Source organism: Mustelus asterias, chromosome 11, assembly GCF_964213995.1.
Source record: "Mustelus asterias chromosome 11, sMusAst1.hap1.1, whole genome shotgun sequence".
NCBI lineage: Eukaryota > Metazoa > Chordata > Chondrichthyes > Carcharhiniformes > Triakidae > Mustelus > Mustelus asterias.
The window spans coordinates 15,729,928-15,748,325 of record NC_135811.1 but is presented as its reverse complement, the minus strand read 5'-3'; the positions used below and the strand labels follow the sequence as shown (position 1 = coordinate 15,748,325).

Genomic DNA, 18,398 nt, shown 5'->3' with positions numbered 1-18,398 from the left:
TGTAGATTCTAATTTGGGATAAACTTGACATGCAGCAGTTAAACATTAGAGAATACTAACTGTTAAGTATAATCTCTTTCACTCGTTGAAAGAGAGTCAACCTTCACATGCAAGCTCTTTCCTGCTGTTGCTAATCGCCCACTCCTCTTCTGATCTGGCATGTTTGTGGAGACATTTTATTTTTCTGGACAGTTAGCATGCTGGCTGATGTTAGGGACTTTCCTGTTGTTGCCTCCTGTGAAAGAACTTCTGAGAGGGCCCCTGAATAGGTTCTTCATGGCAAGGAATAATGTCCAAAGGTGTCTCACTTCAGTAGCGTGATGGCAATCCGTGTATCGGTCCGAAGTTTTGGCAGTGCTCTTGCCTCTGAGACAGAAGGTTTAAGCCTCACTGCAGAGACTTGAGCACGTAATGTAGTACTGTGAGAATGTTGCACTGTCAGAGGTGTCGTCTTTTGGATGAGATGTTAAACTGAGATTCCATCTGCCCTCAAGGTAGTCATGAAAGATCGCATGACACTATTTTGAAGAAAAGCCTGAAATTCTCCCCGATCTTCTGGTTCACATTTATGTTCAACTGAAAGCATTAATACAGATTTTCTAGGCATTTATCTTGTTGCTGTTTGTGGGACCTTGTATCATGTCCCCAACATTACAGTTCTGTAAATTGGTCTGGTTAGGTGTGCATTGGCCATGCTAAATTCTCCCTCAGTGTACCCGAACAGGCACCGGAGTATGGCGACGAGGGGATTTTCACAGTAACTTCATTGCAGTGTTAATGTAAGCCTACTTGTGACATTAATAAATAAACTAAAAACTAATATTGTGGGATCTTGCATCATTAATGCAGCCGCCTTTAATTGTAAATACATGTGAAACTTCTTTGCTTCAGGATGTTTAGATTGACGGTTCTTCATGAAAGTGTAAACTGCTGTTTGTGCTTTAACTAGGGATGGAACTACAGATGTCACACGGACAATGCACTTTGGCACTCCTAGCGAGTATGAGAAGGTATGTTACCTCGTTCGTGAGCACCAGTGTACCATTGAGTAGTTCATGAAGCTGCTAAAGATCTAGTTACTAACCAGTTAATTGAGTTGCTAAAGGTGCCAGATCTGCAAGGTTATACCTCTTTGGAAAGGGTTGGGTTGCTTTTTTTTTGAAAAGAGGTGACTGAATGAAGGTCTTTTAAATGATAAAATGTTTCAATAGAATAGTCATGGGGCGTATTTCCAATGGTGGCGAAGGGCAATCAATGCAAGATAGTCATCAAGAAATCAATTAGGGAATTACAAAGGTAATTCTTTAGTCCGTGCTGAGAATGTGGAACTCCACCACCACAGGAAGCATTTGAAATGAATAGCACTTATTTTTGATTTGATTTGACTTATTATTGTCATCATTTATTATTATTAACATAGTGAAAAGTATCGTTTCTTGCGCACTATACAGACAGAGCATACCATACATAGAGAAGGAAATGAGAAAGTGCAGAATGTAGTGTTACAGTCACAGCTAGGGTGTAGAGAAAGATCAACTTAATGCAAGGTAAGTCCATTCAAAAGTCTGACAGCAGCAGGGAAGAAGCTGTTCTTGAGTCGGTTGGTACGTGACCTCAGACTTTTGTATCTTTCTCCCGAAGGAAGAAAGTGGAAGAGAGAATGTCCGGGGTTCGTGGGGTCCTTAATTATGCTGGCTGCTTTTCTGAGGCAGCGGGAAGTGTAGACAGAGTCAATGGATGGGAGGCTGGTTTGCGTGATGGACTGGTCTTCGTCACGACCCTTTGTAGTTTCTTGCGGTCTTGGACAGAGCAGGAGCCATACCAAGCTGTGATACAACCAGAAAGAATGCTTTCTATGGTGCATCTGTAAAAGGTGGTAAGAGTCATAGTGGACATGCCATGAGAAAGTAGAGGCATTCTTAACTGTAACGTCGGCATGGAGGGACCAGGACAGGTTGTTGGTGATCTGGACACCTAGAAACTTGAAGCTCTCGACCATTTCCACTTCGTTCCCATTGTAAGGAAAAGGTAGATAAGGAAGGGAAGTGAGGGATATGTTGATAGAGTTAGATGAGGAAGGATGGGAAGAAGTGCAGCAGAAATGCCATAGATTGGTTGGGCTAAATGTCCAGTTTCTGGACTGTATTCTCTATCTAATTTTACTTAATGCTATTTTTAACCCAAATTGAGTCATATTGTGTCTGCCCCCATGCCATGACTTTAAGGAGAGTTCCTAGTTAGCATTATACATTTTCTTGAGACTGAGAGTAAGTAGTCTTTTCTATGGAAATCAACAGATAGAAGATTTCTTTGTTAACATTAGTGATCTGGTTAATAAGTGGCTCATTTGCATGTGTGGATTTCCACCAGCGAGTCAACTGGTTTGTAAAGTTAACGGAGGATTATCAGAGCTTGCATAGGTTTACACCTGTTATGAAATGGCTAGTGAAAGTGGCTGTGGCAGATTGCCACAAATATATAACCAACACAGTGGTTAGCACTGCTGCCTCACAGCAACAGGGTCCCGGGTTCAATTCTGGCTTAGGGTGATTGTCTGTGTGGAGTTTGCACGTTCTCCCCGTGTCTGCGGGTGCTCCCACACTCCAAAGATGTGCAAGTTAGATTGACTAGCCATGCTAAATTGCCCCATAATGTCAAGGGGATTAGCAGGGAAAATACGTGGGTCACGGGGATAGGGCCTGGGTGGGACTGTTGTCGGTGCAGACTCAATGGGCCGAATGACCTCTCTGCATTGTAGGGATTCTTTGAGTTACTTTGAAATCATTTTTGGTCTCTGGTGTTTATAGTTTCCTCTGGAGATTTTGCATGATTTAGTTTCGACCAGTTTTTGTGACAATCTGTCTTGAGAGGAATAGTGATCATCGTTGCAATAGTTTGATGATAAACAATACACGGTTGATGAGGAGGATATTCTGTATCCCGTATGTAATATAGTTAAATGTGATTTAAAAAAAACAAAACTCTCAGATCTTCTAGAAGCTGTAAGTAAAATATATTTGTGTTAAAATATATTTTATCTGTTCTTATCTGTGCTTTCTGTTATCCTCAGGAGTGCTTCACTTATGTGTTGAAGGGGCATATCTGTCTGGGTTCAACAATTTTCCCAAGTGGTACCAAAGGTAATATGGTTCATAGTCGTTTAGTAGTACAGAACTTGAGCTGTGTTGGAAAAAGAGACATGCTACCAAAGCTTTTCATCTTGTACTCAAATTCCAATGGGATTGAGAGAACAATTCTTACTGCCTGAGACGAGAGTGCTGATTGGTTGGCAAGTTGACTCTGATTGGTGGAGGCATTCTCTAAACATTTGTAGACAAATGGAACATGTTCAAATATTGCATCTTTTTCAGCTGAACACAAGCTTACGCAATATTCATTCCCTGGCTCACTCACCAGGGCAATGCTTTGACCAATGGGAGTTGACCTGCCTGGTTTGAGTTTGAACAAAGTTGGGAAGTTAGCTGTTCCTGCATTCTCCACGGCAGTGCCTCCATCGATCAGAATCCACTTGCTAACCAATCTACACTTTTGTTTTTTTACTCTTTCATGGGGAGTATGCATCATTGGTGAGGCTAGCAGTTGTTGCCCGTCCATAATTGCCCTTGAAATGAACGGCATTCTGGGCCATTTCAGAGGACACGTAAGAGTCAACCACATTGCAGTGGGTCTGGAGTCACCTATAGGCCAGACCGAGTAGTGCGGCAAGTTTCCTTCCCTGAAAGACATTAGTGAAGTAGATGGGTTCTGTTCTCGTGCAATATCAATTGTTGTTCTCCCATTGAAAAATTCTTCTGTGCTATCCTGATAGGTGCAGGAGGAAAAGCTTTGATAGCATGTCTCTTTTTTCAGTAAGGTCAATCAATACGGTGGGAAAGAGCTGTCAATGCTTTATAATCATTCAGGTGTAGCTGGGAAGCAATATACTGATGTTATGAGCTCCCAAAACAAGACAAGACCAACACCTGAGATGCAAGTTGCCGCCCCTCTCAGTTCTGTTCTTTAGCAAAGATTTCATCTGTGCTTTCAACGCAAAAGACAGTCCCCCACCCTTCTCACTTACATATTCAGCTCCTCTGTCTCATATTAAAACTGCACATGTTGGCATCCTTCCCGCTTTAAACCAATTGAATAGCTTCCGCGCTACAACTGACTAAGCAGCTGATTAGGCAACTGCGGTATTCGTAAGCATTCATTCTATCCCATATTAAAACGACAGAAATAGCCATGGTTAGCTGGGGGTTCTTGATTGGCCCAGAAACATAAGGCACTAAAGCATGCGTTAAACTTGGTTAGAGTTTAGCAGGAAGCCAATGTACTGGGAATTGAAGTGGTAAGCCACAGGGTGGGCAGTGCCACTGGATTGAGCACTGAAGTAGTCACCTTCAGAGGTTTTAATTGAAAACACTGAAGACTGCTGAAGTAGGGCGGCACGGTTGCACAGTGGTTAGCACTGCTGCCTCACAGCATCGGGGACCTGGGTTCCATTCTCGGCTTGGGTCACTGTCTGTGTGGAGTTTGCACGTTCTCCCCGTGTCTGTGTGGTTTTCCTCCAGGTGCTCCGATTTCTTCCCACAGTCTGAAAGACGTGCATTGGTCGTACTAAATTCTCCCTCAGTGTACCCAAACAGGCGCTGGAGTGTGGCGACTAGGGGATTTTCACAGTAACTTCATTGCAGTGTTAATGTAAGCCTACTTGTGACAATAATAAATAAACTTTTAAAAAATGCCGTCTTACTGGGAAAGTGCAGTTGTGATGCTTGTTCTTTTCCAAGCATCGTATTAGAAACTCAAATGTAAATCCTGGTGCATTCCAGATGTTCCGCACATGTTGGCATCCTTCCCGCTTTAAACCAATTGAATAGCTTCCGCGCTACAATTGACTAAGCAGCTGATTAGGCAACTGCAGTATTCGTAAGCATTCATTCTATCCCAGCTTATCTGTATCCCCCGGCACTGCAGCCAGACCCTGTCATTCACATCAGCTTCCAGTTCTGTCCACTCCGTTCCGAGGCACTTGGCCACTCCACACCCACTTTCAAAGCTTTATATATTATTCCCAGTCAATTTACTAAGAGCTAGCACTGACACTGAACTTTAAGCATGGGTTATGTCCCTAGCTGCCTCACAAATAGGCATCAGGAAAATGGAGGCTGCAAAAGGGAGATTAGGAGGTAGGTTGGAGATAGGTCCTGAGGAGAGGCAGAAGTTGAGGGAGCTCCAAAGTGTGGGTCTGAAATTGCTGCCAATGTTGCCGGGGAGCTGAGAGGTGGGGGGGAGTGGGGGGGGGGGGGGGGGGGGGGGGGACTGCACAGAAGTCCAGCCAAAGGAGAATTTGAAAAGTAGGGTGGGGAATCTTCATGGGGAAATTTACAGATGAGAACAAAGATTTAAAGTTTTGTGGGATCTGGAGCCTTGTGCAAAAGTCATGGAAGTGAGACAGAGATAATATGTGGCAGAGCAACGGGAAAGTTGTAGTTTATGATGGAGTGGGGGAATAGAGAGCTTTGGAATAGTCATCCCCAGAAACAATGAAGGCATGTGTGAAGGTCTCCGTGGCACCGGGACTGTGGTGAACAACGCTGTCCAACCTGTAGGAAGTGACTTTGATGATGAGTGGATGAGATATGAAACTGAGCACAGGATTAAACAGAGCACGACAATCATGGACAAAGTGATCCAACTCGAGAAGGTGGTGGCGGCCAGGAACAGTGGTAGGGCTGCATGACGGAGACTTAAGATCATGGCTTCACAAAACATTCAGACTGACCAGTTCTGTCAGCTCACTGGCCGACCGCCCTTCAGAAACAACAGACTTTGAGATAGTAATAGGTTGAGTAGCTGTCTGAATGACAGGAGCTGAATCCTAGAATCTCCACAGTGCAGAAGGAGGCCATTCGGGCCATCAAGCCTGCATTGACAACAAGCATCCAGGCCCTATCCCCGTAACTCCACATATTTATGGAACAGCACGTTGGCACGGTGGTTCGATTCCCGGCTTGGGTCACTGTCTGTGTGGAGTTTGCACGTTCTTCCCGTGTCTGTGTGGGTTTCCTCCAGGTGCTCCGGTTTCCTCCCACAGTCCGAAAGATGTGCTGGTTAGGTGCATTGGCCATGCCAAATTCTCTCTCAGTGTACCTGAACAGGCGCCGGAGTGTGGCGACTAGGGGATTTTCACAGTAACTTCATTGCAGTGTTAATGTAAGCCTACATGTGACTAATAAATAAATAAACTAAACTCCTAATCCCACTGACAGTAGGGGGAAATTTAACATGACCAATCAACCTAACCCGCACATCTTTGGACTGTGGGAGGAAACCGGAGCACCCGGAAGAAACCTGCACAGACACAGTGAGAACATGCAAACTCCACACAGACAGTGACCTGAGGCTGGAATTGAACCCAGGTCCTTGGCGCTGTGAGGCAGCAGTGCTAACCACTGTGCCACCGCGCCACCCTTCAGTGTAATGAAGTCACAGTCAGCCGTGATGTTGAAAACTGTGGCACTGGGGCCATTCTCTTTTGTGATCTCCTGATTTTTCTTCACATTTGCCAGTACTGTAAAGCACAGAAACTAATCTTCTTTCCTGCCCGGGGAAATGTCCTATTTACCTAATAGAATTCCACAAATGTATACTGGCTTGGTTCAATGCCCGTGGAACATCAGTGCTTTGTGATGAATTCCTGACACAGTAGTGAGGTCCAATATATAAAACTCTTTTTAGTATGTTCACCTCTGCTCTGCTTCTTCCTGCCAGGGCACCTACTGGACTCTTTTGCAAGAGCCACCCTTTGGGATCATGGTTTGGATTACCTGCACGGAACTGGACATGGAGTCGGATCTTTCCTCAATGTCCACGAAGGGCCTTGCAGCATCAGTTACAAAACATTGCTGGACGAGCCTCTCGAGGCTGGAATGATTCTGAGTGATGGTGAGTAAAGGTGACGTACGTTGTTGAACCGCGGTGTTGCAGATGTTAAGGCAAGCTGCCAGGAGAAAAGGATACCCAAGCTCCAAGACTGAGCCAAGTCCACAGGGCCCCTGACGCTGGTGATGTGTAACCTGTTTCGCACTTTCCTTGAAAACTGTTCCCTTCCGTCAGTAAACACAGGTGCTTGAGTTGTCCAAAAATACCCCAGATGACTCTTTGTCCAGCTTTGACAAAGGGTTATCCGGACTCGAAATGTTAGCTCTTTTCTCTCCTCACAGATATTGTCAGCCCTGCTGAGATTTTCCAGCATTTTCTTGTTGGTTTCAGATTCCAGCATCCGCAGTAATTTGCTTTTATACCCCACTGACCGTGTGCAATGGACAAGAACAGTGCATTAACCATCCGTGTACAATATACGTTATAGTGTCACACTGAATAAATAAATTAAAAACGCAGCCTGTAAGAAAGTGTAGTATTGGTTTCCTGTCACCAGATGCCAGTATATCATAATCTACGAATTGTCTATTATAGAAAAAATTCTCAGACTCCTTCTGAGGCCTGATTCTCTTGTGTCACATAGATTCCACAATGTTACACAAGTATATTTTCTGTATAAAAAGTAATTATACAATTAAACATATATATTTATTTTTGTTTTACTTACAGCTTGATCACTATCCTCCACATTCTCTCCAACTAACATTCGCTCTTCTGCACACTCACTCTGAGATTCACATAATTACCCTTCCAATTTTCAAGCTTTTTTCTACCTTGAGCAGTTTTAAAAAAGTGCACATCCTATAAAAACTCTCTCTCTCTCGATCCTTTTGGCCAGGCAAAAAACTCCTTGTTCTGACCACCAGCGGCACCCTCATCCACAGGGATATCCCTCAGTATCCGAGCACAAAGTGATTCACATATGGATCAGCTTTTGTGCTCTCTCCCTCTCTCTCTCCCGACACTTCAGCCAAAAACCTGTGCCAACACCAGTGCTCCGAAAGCGCGTGATACCAAATAAACCTGTTGGACTTTAACCTGGTGTTGTGAGACTTCCTACTGTGCCCACCCCAGTCCAACGTTGACATCTTCCCACAATGAACACCAGGAGACCCTGGCTCTGATTCATTCTCACTGGGAGGGGGCGTTCCTCGATTGAATCGCCCCATGGGCCTGTCCTGATTTTGATTTAATCTAATTGCAGATATTTTTCCTGTGCAGTCTCTGATGATTTTTTTTTACAGAGTCTGAAGGGGCTGCAAACCCAGGTGTTAGTGCATTCATGGAGTACGATGGACATCCAGGGAGTGAAATTCCTCCTGTCAACAGCTTTGCGAAAATGTTCGAGTTTAAAAAGAAGTAGACTTTCTCACAAAATAATTTTGTTTCCCCCCCTTCCCCCTCCCTTCCATGAACGAACAAAAAGGCAACTCTTCAGTCAGCAAAACGATAATATTTTTTGAGATGCAGAGTCAAACCCATCAGCAAAGTCTGTACTTGACAGAAATGTCAGCAGTAGAGGGGTGAAAGTGAGGTCTTCTTCAATCAGGAGTTGATTAATTCAGCGTATTGGCATGAATAATTTCATAGTGCCTTTTTTTTTCCACCACTAAAAAATTCTAGCGTGTTAAATGCAGCATAAACTTAAAGCATTTCTCATTAGTTTAATGTACTCAGCCACTTCTGGTGGCTATTTCTAATATTACTCACATTTTTGATGTTGCTGTTGTTTAATCCAGCTGAATTCTAGGAAATTTCTGGGTGTCTTCTGCCCAGCAGTTAGAAACATAGAAACATAGAAAACTACAGCACAAAACAGGCCCTTCGGCCCCACAAGTTGTGCTGAACATATCCCTACCTTTTAGGCCTACTTATAACCCTCCATCCTATTAGGTCCCATGTATTCATCCAGGAGTCTCTTAAAAGACCCAATTGAGTTTGCCTCCACCACCACTGACGGCAGCCGATTCCACTCGCCCACCACCCTCTGTGTGAAAAACTTCCCCCTAACATTTCCCCTGTACCTACCCCCCAGCACCTTAAACCTGTGTCCTCTCGTAGCAGCCATTTCCACCCTGGGGAAAAGCCTCTGAGAGTCCACCCGATCTATGCCTCTCAACATCTTATATACCTCTATTAGGTCTCCTCTCATCCTACGTCTCTCCAAGGAGAAAAGACCGAGCTCCCTCAGCCAATCCTCATAAGGCATGCCACTCAATCCAGGCAACATCCTTGTAAATCTGCTCTGCACCCTTTCAATCTTTTCCACATCCTTCCTGTAATGAGGCGACCAGAACTGAGCACAGTACTCCAAGTGGGGTCTGACGAGGGTCTTATATAACTGCATCATTATCCCCGGACTCCTAAACTCAATCCCTCGATTGATAAAGGCCAGGACACCATACGCCTTCTTAACCACCTCCTCCACCTGCGGGGCTGATTTTAGAGTCCTATGGACCCGGACCCCAAGGTCCTTCTGATCCTCGACAGTACTAAGAGTCTTTCCCTTGATATTGTACTCCTTCATCCCATTTGACCTGCCAAAATGGACCACTACGCATTTATCTGGGTTGAAGTCCATCTGCCACTCCTCCGCCCAGTCTTGCATCCTATCTATGTCCCTCTGTAACCTCTGACATCCCTCCAGACTATCCACAACCCCACCAACCTTCGTGTCATCGGCAAACTTACCAACCCATCCCTCCACTTCCTCATCCAGGTCATTTATGAAAATGACAAACAGCAAGGGTCCCAGAACAGATCCCTGGGGCACACCACTGGTGACCGACCTCCAATTAGAAAAAGACCCATCTATACACACTCTCTGCCTCCTTTGGGCAAGCCAGTTCTGGATCCACAGGGCAGCAGCCCCTTGGATCCCATGCCCTGTCACTTTTTCTAGAAGCCTTGCATGGGGGACCTTATCGAACGCCTTGCTTAAATCCATATAAACCACATCTACCGCTTTCCCTTCGTCAATGTGTTTAGTCACATTTTCGAAGAACTCCACCAGGCTCGTAAGGCACGATCTACCTTTGACAAAGCCATGCTGAGTATTCTTGAGCATACTAAACCTCTCTAAATGGTCATAAATCTTGTCCCTCAGGATCTTCTCCATCAGCTTACCAACCACTGAGGTTAGACTCACCGGTCGGTAATTTCCTGGGCTATCCCTATTCCCCTTCTTGAAAATAGGAACCACATCCGCAATCCTCCCGTCTCCATCGACAATGCAAAGATCATCGCCAGAGGCTCTGCAATCTCTTCCCTTGCCTCCCACAGTAACCAGTTGCCCAGGTCTTAACAGGGTGGCACAGTGGTTAGCATTGCTGCATCACAGCTCCAGGGACCTGGGTTCAATTCCTGGCTTGGTGACTGCCTGTGTGGAGTTTGCACATTCTCCCCGTGTCTGTGTGGGTTTCCTCCAGGTGCTCCGGTTTCCTCCCGCAGTCCAAAGATGTGCGGGTTAGATTGATTGCCCATGCTAAATTGCCCCTTCGTGTCCCGGGATGCATAGGTTAAGGGGATTAGCGGGGTAAATATGTGGGGTTACGGGGATAGGGCCTGGGTGGGATTGTTGTTGGTGCAGACTCAATGGGCTGAATGGCCTCCTTCTGCACTGTAGGGTTTCTATGATCTATGACCATTGTTCATTTACCTTGTTGCTGCGTTGTGAGGTGTTTGCTGTGGACCAAATGCCTGTCACTCTTTCCTACATAACAGCAGTTCATTACATAAAGTAACTGTAATGTGTGAAGTGCTCCAAGCTGCCTTTGGGAGTCTGAGACTTTTTTCTATTTGGGCTCTGGCACATTGCCAGAAAATCAACAGAAAATGCTGTAGAAACTCAGCAGGTTCTGCAGCATCTGTGGAGAGAGAAATATGATTAACATTTTAAGTCTGTATGACTCTTCAGAGCTAAAGAGAGGGAGAAATATGATGCATGCTATACTGTATAAGTGGGCGAGCAGCTGGAATAGAATCATAGATAACCTACAGTGCAGAAGGAGGCCACTCGGCCCATTGAGTCTGCACTGACCACAATCCCACCCCGGGCCCTATCCCCGTAACCCCCACTTATTTACCCTGTTAGTCCCCCTGACACTAAGTGGCAATTTAGCATGGCCAATCAACCTAACCTGCACATCTTTGGACTGTGGGAGGAAACCGGAGCATCCAGAGAAAACCCACACAGACATGGGGAGAATGTGCAAACTCCACACAAGCCAGGGATCGAACCCAGTCCTTAGCGCTGTAGGCAGCAGCAGTAGAGTAGAAAGTCAGAAATGGAAACATTGCAACAAAGGTGTGTAGATCATGAGGCAGAGGAACTGTGGCAGTGTGATAGGCTAGAGAAGGTGCTAACAGTGGCATAAAGGCAAGATATCAGAATGTGTTAATAGGAGAACAAAGGTGAGTGCTTAGTGAATGCAAAACCAAGGAACAAGTGACAGATGGCCCAGTGGGGGATGGGGACTTTACATTGGGACCAAAAAATGTTTTGGATATTAAAAAACAAGGGTCACAATGGAGGAAAAATGTCACCGCCTAAAGTTGTATAACTTGATATTGAGTCTCAAGGGCTGTAACGTGGCTAATCAGAAGCTGAGGTGCTGCTCCTCCAGCTTGCATTGGGCTTCACTGGAACATTGCAACAGGCCACAGATAGACATGTGGGCATGAGAATAAGATGCAGAGTTGAAATGACAAGGTTGGGGTCATGTTTGCGGACTGAATGAAGGTGTTCCACAAAGGGGTCACCCAGTCTGCGTTTACTCTCCCTAATGTAGAGGGGACCGCACTGGGAACGGTGAATTCAGTGGACTAAATTGAAGGAGGTGCAAACGATATGTTGCTGATTGGAGTGTTTGGGGCTTTGAACGGGTGGGAGGGAGAGGGTAAAGGGTTACACCATCTGCAATTCCAAGGGAAGTTGGCATGGGAAGGGGATGAGAAGTTGGGGGTGATTGGGGAATGGTCCCTCTGGAATGCTGACCGGAAGGGTGAGGGGAAGATTTGTGATGTTTTGTGGTGGCATCGTGCTGGAGATGGTGGAACTAGCAGAGGATAATCCTATCCTCGCCTTCCACCCCACCAGCCTCTGCATTCAAAGGACCATCGTGACTCTGCTCCGACTGCGTCACTTCCTCTTACACGGTATAAAATTCATCACATTTCTCCTCTCTAGCTCTGAAGAATGGTCATAGGGATTTGAAAGGTTAACTGTTACGCTTTCCATCGTTGCTGCCAGACCTGCTGAGTTTATCCAGCATTTTCTGTTTTTGTTTCAGATTTCCAGCGTCCGTAGTATTTTGCTTTTATTAAGTCTTCTTTGCACAAGGTGTGGATGTATTCACAAACGGATTAAATAAGCAATATAGTCAACTGTACAATAACAAATTTCAGCTACTTACACAATCTATCTCTGTTCATAGAAATCATAGAAACCCTACAGTACAGAAAGAGGCCATTCGGCCCATCGAGTCTGCACCGACCACAATCCCACCCAGGCCCTACCCCCATATCCCTATATATTTACCCACTATCCCTCTAACCTACACATCCCAGGACACTAAGGGCAATTTTTAGCATGGCCAATCAACCTAACCCACACATCTTTGGACTGTGGGAGAAAACCGGAGCACCCGGAGGAAACCCACGCAAACACGAGGAGAATGTGCAAACTCCACACAGACAGTGACCCGAGCCGGGAATCGAACCCAGGTCCCTGGAGCTGTGAAGCAGCAGTGCTAACCACTGTGCTACCGTGCCGCCCCATCTGTTAATAATCCTTATGACAAACAAACACTTTCATATCTTGTTGGAGGACACAGTGAATGCTTACGAAGAGACATTAAATGAAGTATATTGCTTTGCACACAAGATGGAGGGTAATATTCTCCAATGACACCGTTGTAATTTATAGTTTTGATATCTTCTCACCGTCACTTTCTTGCTCTCCTTGGGCCACATTGAGACTTGTGGGATCTACTGTCTATTGTATATAATTTGTGTTTAATTATATGCAGGTGGAGAGCATTAATTGTGGGTTTCCCAAGCACATTTAGAGAGAGACACCTAACTGTGGCACAGTTGGAGTTAGGAGGTCCTACTTTGTAATGTTTCACAATCTCAGCAAATGTTAGACTGAGACAGGTTTCCAGAATCTGCCGTATTTTGCTTTTATGTTAGACTGAGTGAAGATTGACTCCAGCTCTATCTTTTTTGGATATGACACCTGCTGCTTAGTCCTGTTATATTGGGGGTCGGTTAGCTCAGTTGGCTGGACGGCTGGTTCATGGTGCAGAGCAATGCCAACAGTGTGGGTTCAATTCCTGTACCAGCTGCGGTTATTTGTGAAGTCCCCGCCTTCTCAACCTTGATCCTTGCCTGAGGTGTGGTGACCCTTGGGTTCAATCGCCACCACAGTACTATGGCAACTATTATGAAATAGTCACAAGAGGGGATTTAGAGCAGCCCAGGGATTATCTTTCTAATAAGTTTATATTCTCCACTGTTCTTTCTGTTTATCTTTACCTTCTATTTTCAATCTCTTCCTACAACCAGACGGGTTATTTGATTTATTATTGTCACATGTATTGGGACACAGTGGAAATTATTGTTTCTATACAGACAAAGCATACCGTTCGTAGGGTACATAGGGGAGAAGGAAAGGAGAGGGTGCAGAATATAGTGTTGCAGTCACAGCTAGGGTGTAGTGAAAGATCAGATTAATATAAGGTAGGTCCATTCAAAAGCCTGATGGCAGCTGGGAAGAACCTATTCTGGGGTCGATTGGTACGTGATCTCAGACTTTTTCCCGGGCATTCCAATTTGTAGTTACTATCAGAGAAACCCTGACTTGAAGGAGTATGTGTTACTGATCTTGCAAACCTTTCCTTCTCTAAGATATGGAATAGTTGCGGGGCTCGAATGTTTTGATGTCTTTTCAATCCAGTGTCTGATTAAGCTCTTGGAGGCTGAGTCACGGAGTTTTGATATTCAATGTCGATAATATATTCTACTTTATGACATGGCACAACTTTGCAAATTAATAGTATGTTGCAGAGTGATGCATTAATGTACCAAAGACATGGGAGAAAATTTAATACAAATGGTGAACTGTTAATGCAGCAGTCATCAAAAACCAGTCTCTTCCCAGTTTTGTTTTTGCATTTCATTCCTTTTCCCAGCTAGACACCACTGATTGCTTAATTATATGAGCAATAATGATTAAAATTCATGTTACAGGAGGAATCCTATCATGGGAAGGAGTGCTTTGAAAAGACCATAATGTATAGCTCAGTAAGACCTTAAAAAACCGGTTTGTTTCATTGTTATCAAAGCTAATAGTGAGGAAATGAGACAACACATTAAAAATGAATTAGCAATACTCCTTTTGCACTTCATGCAGTAACAGCCATCTGACATAACTAATGGATACAGTGTTTTGATATCTGTAGGACATTAACTGATAAATCTCTCTTTATTTTTAGAGCCTGGCTATTATGAAGATGGCAGTTTTGGAATACGGATTGAAAGCATTATGCTTGTAGTTCCTGTGAAAACCAAGGTAGATTATCAGCCTCTGTATTTCCTTCTCGTTTCATACTTTGCAAATGTGGACCCTAACTGGAATCCTCTTGACTGGACTCTTCATCTCTTCTGGATGTTAGCCAAGTCTATTTAGTCCCCTTGGTAGGATCTGCCTTATTTTTAAAAAGAACTTGGAATGTGTTCAATTGCAGTCAAGTATGAAGGTGTTGGGGGAAGAGAGCATCTTGCTCTGTTTGACGTTGCACTCCCATTAAGCAGCTCTCGTTCAGCTGCAGCCTGGGTTGCGTACAGGTCACCTCGCACTGTTTCATATTTCCATTTCCTGCAGCTGCCATCTGTATGACTCCTGAAGTTGATGGCTTACTTAATGCAAGGATTGTTTTGACCGGTTTAGTCTTACTTGCAGAGGAAATAGTTCTGAGGCCGCCCAAGCTTTCTCTTGGTGAGTTAAAAGAGAGCCTTTCGCCCGTAATTGGACTGAGTTGGATTTGAAATAGAAATAGGACCCCTACAGTGCAGAAGAAGGCCATTTGGCCCATCGAGTCTGCACCGATAACAACCCCACCCCAGGCCCTTTCCCCACACTCCACACGTTTACCTCACTAATCCCTCCAACCTACACATCCTGGGAAACTATGACCAATTTAGCATGGCCAATCAACCTAACCCATGCATCTTTGGCCTGTGGGAGGAAACCGGAGCACCCGGAGGAAACCCACGCAGACACGGGGAGAACGTGCAAACGCCACACAGACAGTCACCCAAGCCGGGAATCGAACCCAGGTCCCTGGAGCTGTGAGACAGCAGTGCTAACCACTGTGCCGTTGAAATCAGACCCCAGAAGTGTAAGAAAGGTGAACTAGCACGCCGAATCTCCCAGTCTCTTAAAACAAGATTTGGGGTAAATTTTATGATCCCGCCTGCCGTGGGTAGGACAGACAATTTAATGGACAATTAAAAGGTCCGTACACCTCGGGTGGGAATATCTGGTTTTGGGCAGGGCTGAAAATTCCTGCCTTATGAACCCATTAAACTTGACAAAAAAGAACAGAAAGCTCATTCTTGATTCTGTCTCTTCTAAAATGAATTACATTGTGATAGGTTCTATGATATTCTAATTAAATATTTTAACCACCTGATTAGACCAATTATGGTTCTTGCTGAACTAGATATTATCTCAATGAAAGTCCATAATAGGACAGTCTCGTGTACCTGAGTATAGAAGCTGTATCGTACCGAATCCAAAGTTTTACAGTTTATTTATTAGTGTCACAAGTCGGCTTACATTAACACTGCAATGAAGTTACTGTGAAAATCCCCTAGTCGCCACACTCCAGCACCAGTTCGGCTACACTGAGGAAGAATTTAGCATGGCCAATGCACCTAACCAGCACGTCTTTTATCTTGTGGGAAGAAACCGGAGCACCCGGAGGAAACCCACGCAGACACGGGGAGAATGCGCAGACTCCACACAGACAGTGACCCAAGCCGGGAACTGAACCCGGGTCCCTGGCGCTGTGAGGCAGCACTGCTAACCACTGTGCCACCGTGCTGCCCTTAAGTTAACTCCAATTTCATGAGCAGCATTGCTTCCACAGACCAGTATTTTGCATTCGAACAAAATCTGCAACAACAGCTTTGATCTATGTTAGGCAATGAACCAGATCTTGCTGTATAAATAGTGGTAAAGCCATCAACGCTCACCGTTATTTAACAGTACATTTTACAGCAACCTCTGGTGACTGCGTGTGTGCAACTAAACGTGGAAATCGGGAAGTTTCTGTCCGAGTTTCCCTGCTGCTCCAGTAGCCTCAATCCCACAGTAGACTTGGAATTGAAGTGCAAAGTCTCATTCCTTCAGCTTTTAATTATTGTTGAAGATTTTTTTTTACTCTTGTCTTTTGTGGAGTCTGTCTGTGTGGAGTTTGCACATTCTCCTCGTGTATGCGTGGGTTTCCTCCGGGTGCTCCGGTTTCCTCCCACATTCCAAAGATGTGCGGGTTAGGTTGATTGGCCATGCTTAAATTGCCCCTTAGTGTCCTGAGATGTGTAGGTTAGAGGGATTAGTGGGTAAAATATGTAGGGATATGGGGGTAGGGCCTGGGTGGGATTGTGGTCGGTGCAGACTCGATGGGCCGAATGGCCTCTTTCTGTACTGTAGGGTTTCTATGATTCTATGATTTTTTATCTCCCCACTCAATCCTGGTTTTCTTTCCTTCCCTTTGCTTTTTGTACGAATTTGACATTGAATTAAGTATTCGAACTGAAACATTCCTGTTCAGACTTTACCTGACTCTGTAAGGATTCTTCAGTCTGATCGGTTAAGGACATACCCAGTTGCTTGCTCTGTTCTGACAGATCCCCTGTAAAAGCCGGCATGCTGAAATGGTTCTCTAATCACAGCAAGTTCCAACACAAAAACCCATAGCAAGACTCTGGTTAAGTGCAATGAATGGCTGGGGCTGTTTGTTCACTGTCGATTCTGAAATCTGACCCAATAACATTTTGCTACCATGCAGCATTCTCTGAATGAATCAGAGACCTCTGGCACATGTTAGGGGGTTGGACCAGAATCCCAAATTGCAATAGGAAACTAGACTAGACCCTAACAATTTTTCTATTTTTGCATAAATGTAAAGATAGGATGCTTCATTCCAAGAGTAAATCTGCTGACAAATTAGGGATCTTTTATAGTAAAACAAACCTTATTTAGTAACACAGTTTAAGTATAACTCTATGAAGCCACTTAACTTTTAACAGCTGAACAATAGTTTAAAAAATGAAAGGTAACAATTTTCATTTTTGACATATCACTGTTTCAGTTCCAAATAAGCCTCATTAATGCATAGATCAAATCTACTTTTTAAGTAACTACAGTTACCAACCCAAGCATTCTTGCTTTAACATTTGTTAATCGTCTTGGGGCTTTCAAAGAGATTTTGAGTTTCAGAGCAGCTTGCAGACCTCCGTCTTTAAACAACCCCAGCCAGAACTGAAAGCTGTTTCTCTGCTGCAAACCTAGCTCCTCCCATTAGTCACATTATCACATGACCCTATCAATCAACCTAATTAAAAACCCCAGGGAAAATTTTCATCTATAAACAAAAATCCATTAACTCTATCCTAAGTAAAGTCTACATGGCTAAAATGAGTGATTATCCTGCTCTCCCAGATTCTGAGCTACATTCCCTCCACACAAACTGACTGTAGCCAAAAAAACCTGAATTTTAAAACATTCCCTTAAACATAAATTTTTTTTATAGCAGCTACTTGTGTGCAACACACACAAGAAGTCAAATTGATTATAATTGCTGTAAAAGGGTTAAAAATACCTGCGGTTATAAACAAAGAACCCTGCAGTGAAGCTCACAGCATCAATGTTGAATTGAGCATTGTGGTCTAGGATGGCCTGCCTGTTCTCATTAACTTGTGTGGCCTCATGAATTACTTCAGGTTGTCCAACTTCCAGTAATTTAACATGCTACGATTGAATCCATTTTATTTTTCCAAGCATTTATCATTGCACCTTACGTAGCAAACACTGTCACACAGTTACCCTTTGCTCTATACCCAGTACAGAAGATACAATAGATTAATTCTAGCCTCAGTATTTTAAAAATACTTTATAGGGGTCACCCTAAAATAGGTCAGCGGATATGTTTCTAAAGACATTTGGAGGAATGATGAGGCGAGACAGTGGGATTGAGGCTTGGTAGCAGTCAAAAAATATTATTTTCAGAGTACATGTTTCAAGGCTTTTCAGCAAATATTATCTAGGTGTGCGCCTGTGTTAAACTTCCCGATGCAACTAAATCTGAGATTTATTGTGCCTGAATTTAACCTTCGATTAAATAGCAAAACAATCAGTGACCTCCATTATTTATTGATTATTT

At 44.2% G+C, this 18,398-nt stretch overlaps 1 protein-coding gene across 6 annotated transcripts in view; it reads left to right on the top strand.

Moving 5' to 3' along the window:
- xpnpep1 (X-prolyl aminopeptidase (aminopeptidase P) 1, soluble) overlaps positions 1–18,398 on the top strand; it is a 96,031-nt gene that overhangs the window by 68,123 nt on the left and 9,510 nt on the right. For all 6 annotated transcript variants that reach the window (XR_013498971.1, XM_078223193.1, XM_078223194.1 and 3 more), the window contains 4 exons: positions 950–1,010; positions 3,071–3,140; positions 6,778–6,951; positions 14,445–14,521. Coding sequence is in view for 5 of the 6 variants with exons in the window: in XM_078223193.1 (XP_078079319.1) it covers positions 950–1,010; positions 3,071–3,140; positions 6,778–6,951; positions 14,445–14,521 (382 nt within the window). In the remaining variant the exon portion in view is untranslated. The remainder of the gene's footprint in view (positions 1–949; positions 1,011–3,070; positions 3,141–6,777; positions 6,952–14,444; positions 14,522–18,398) is intronic.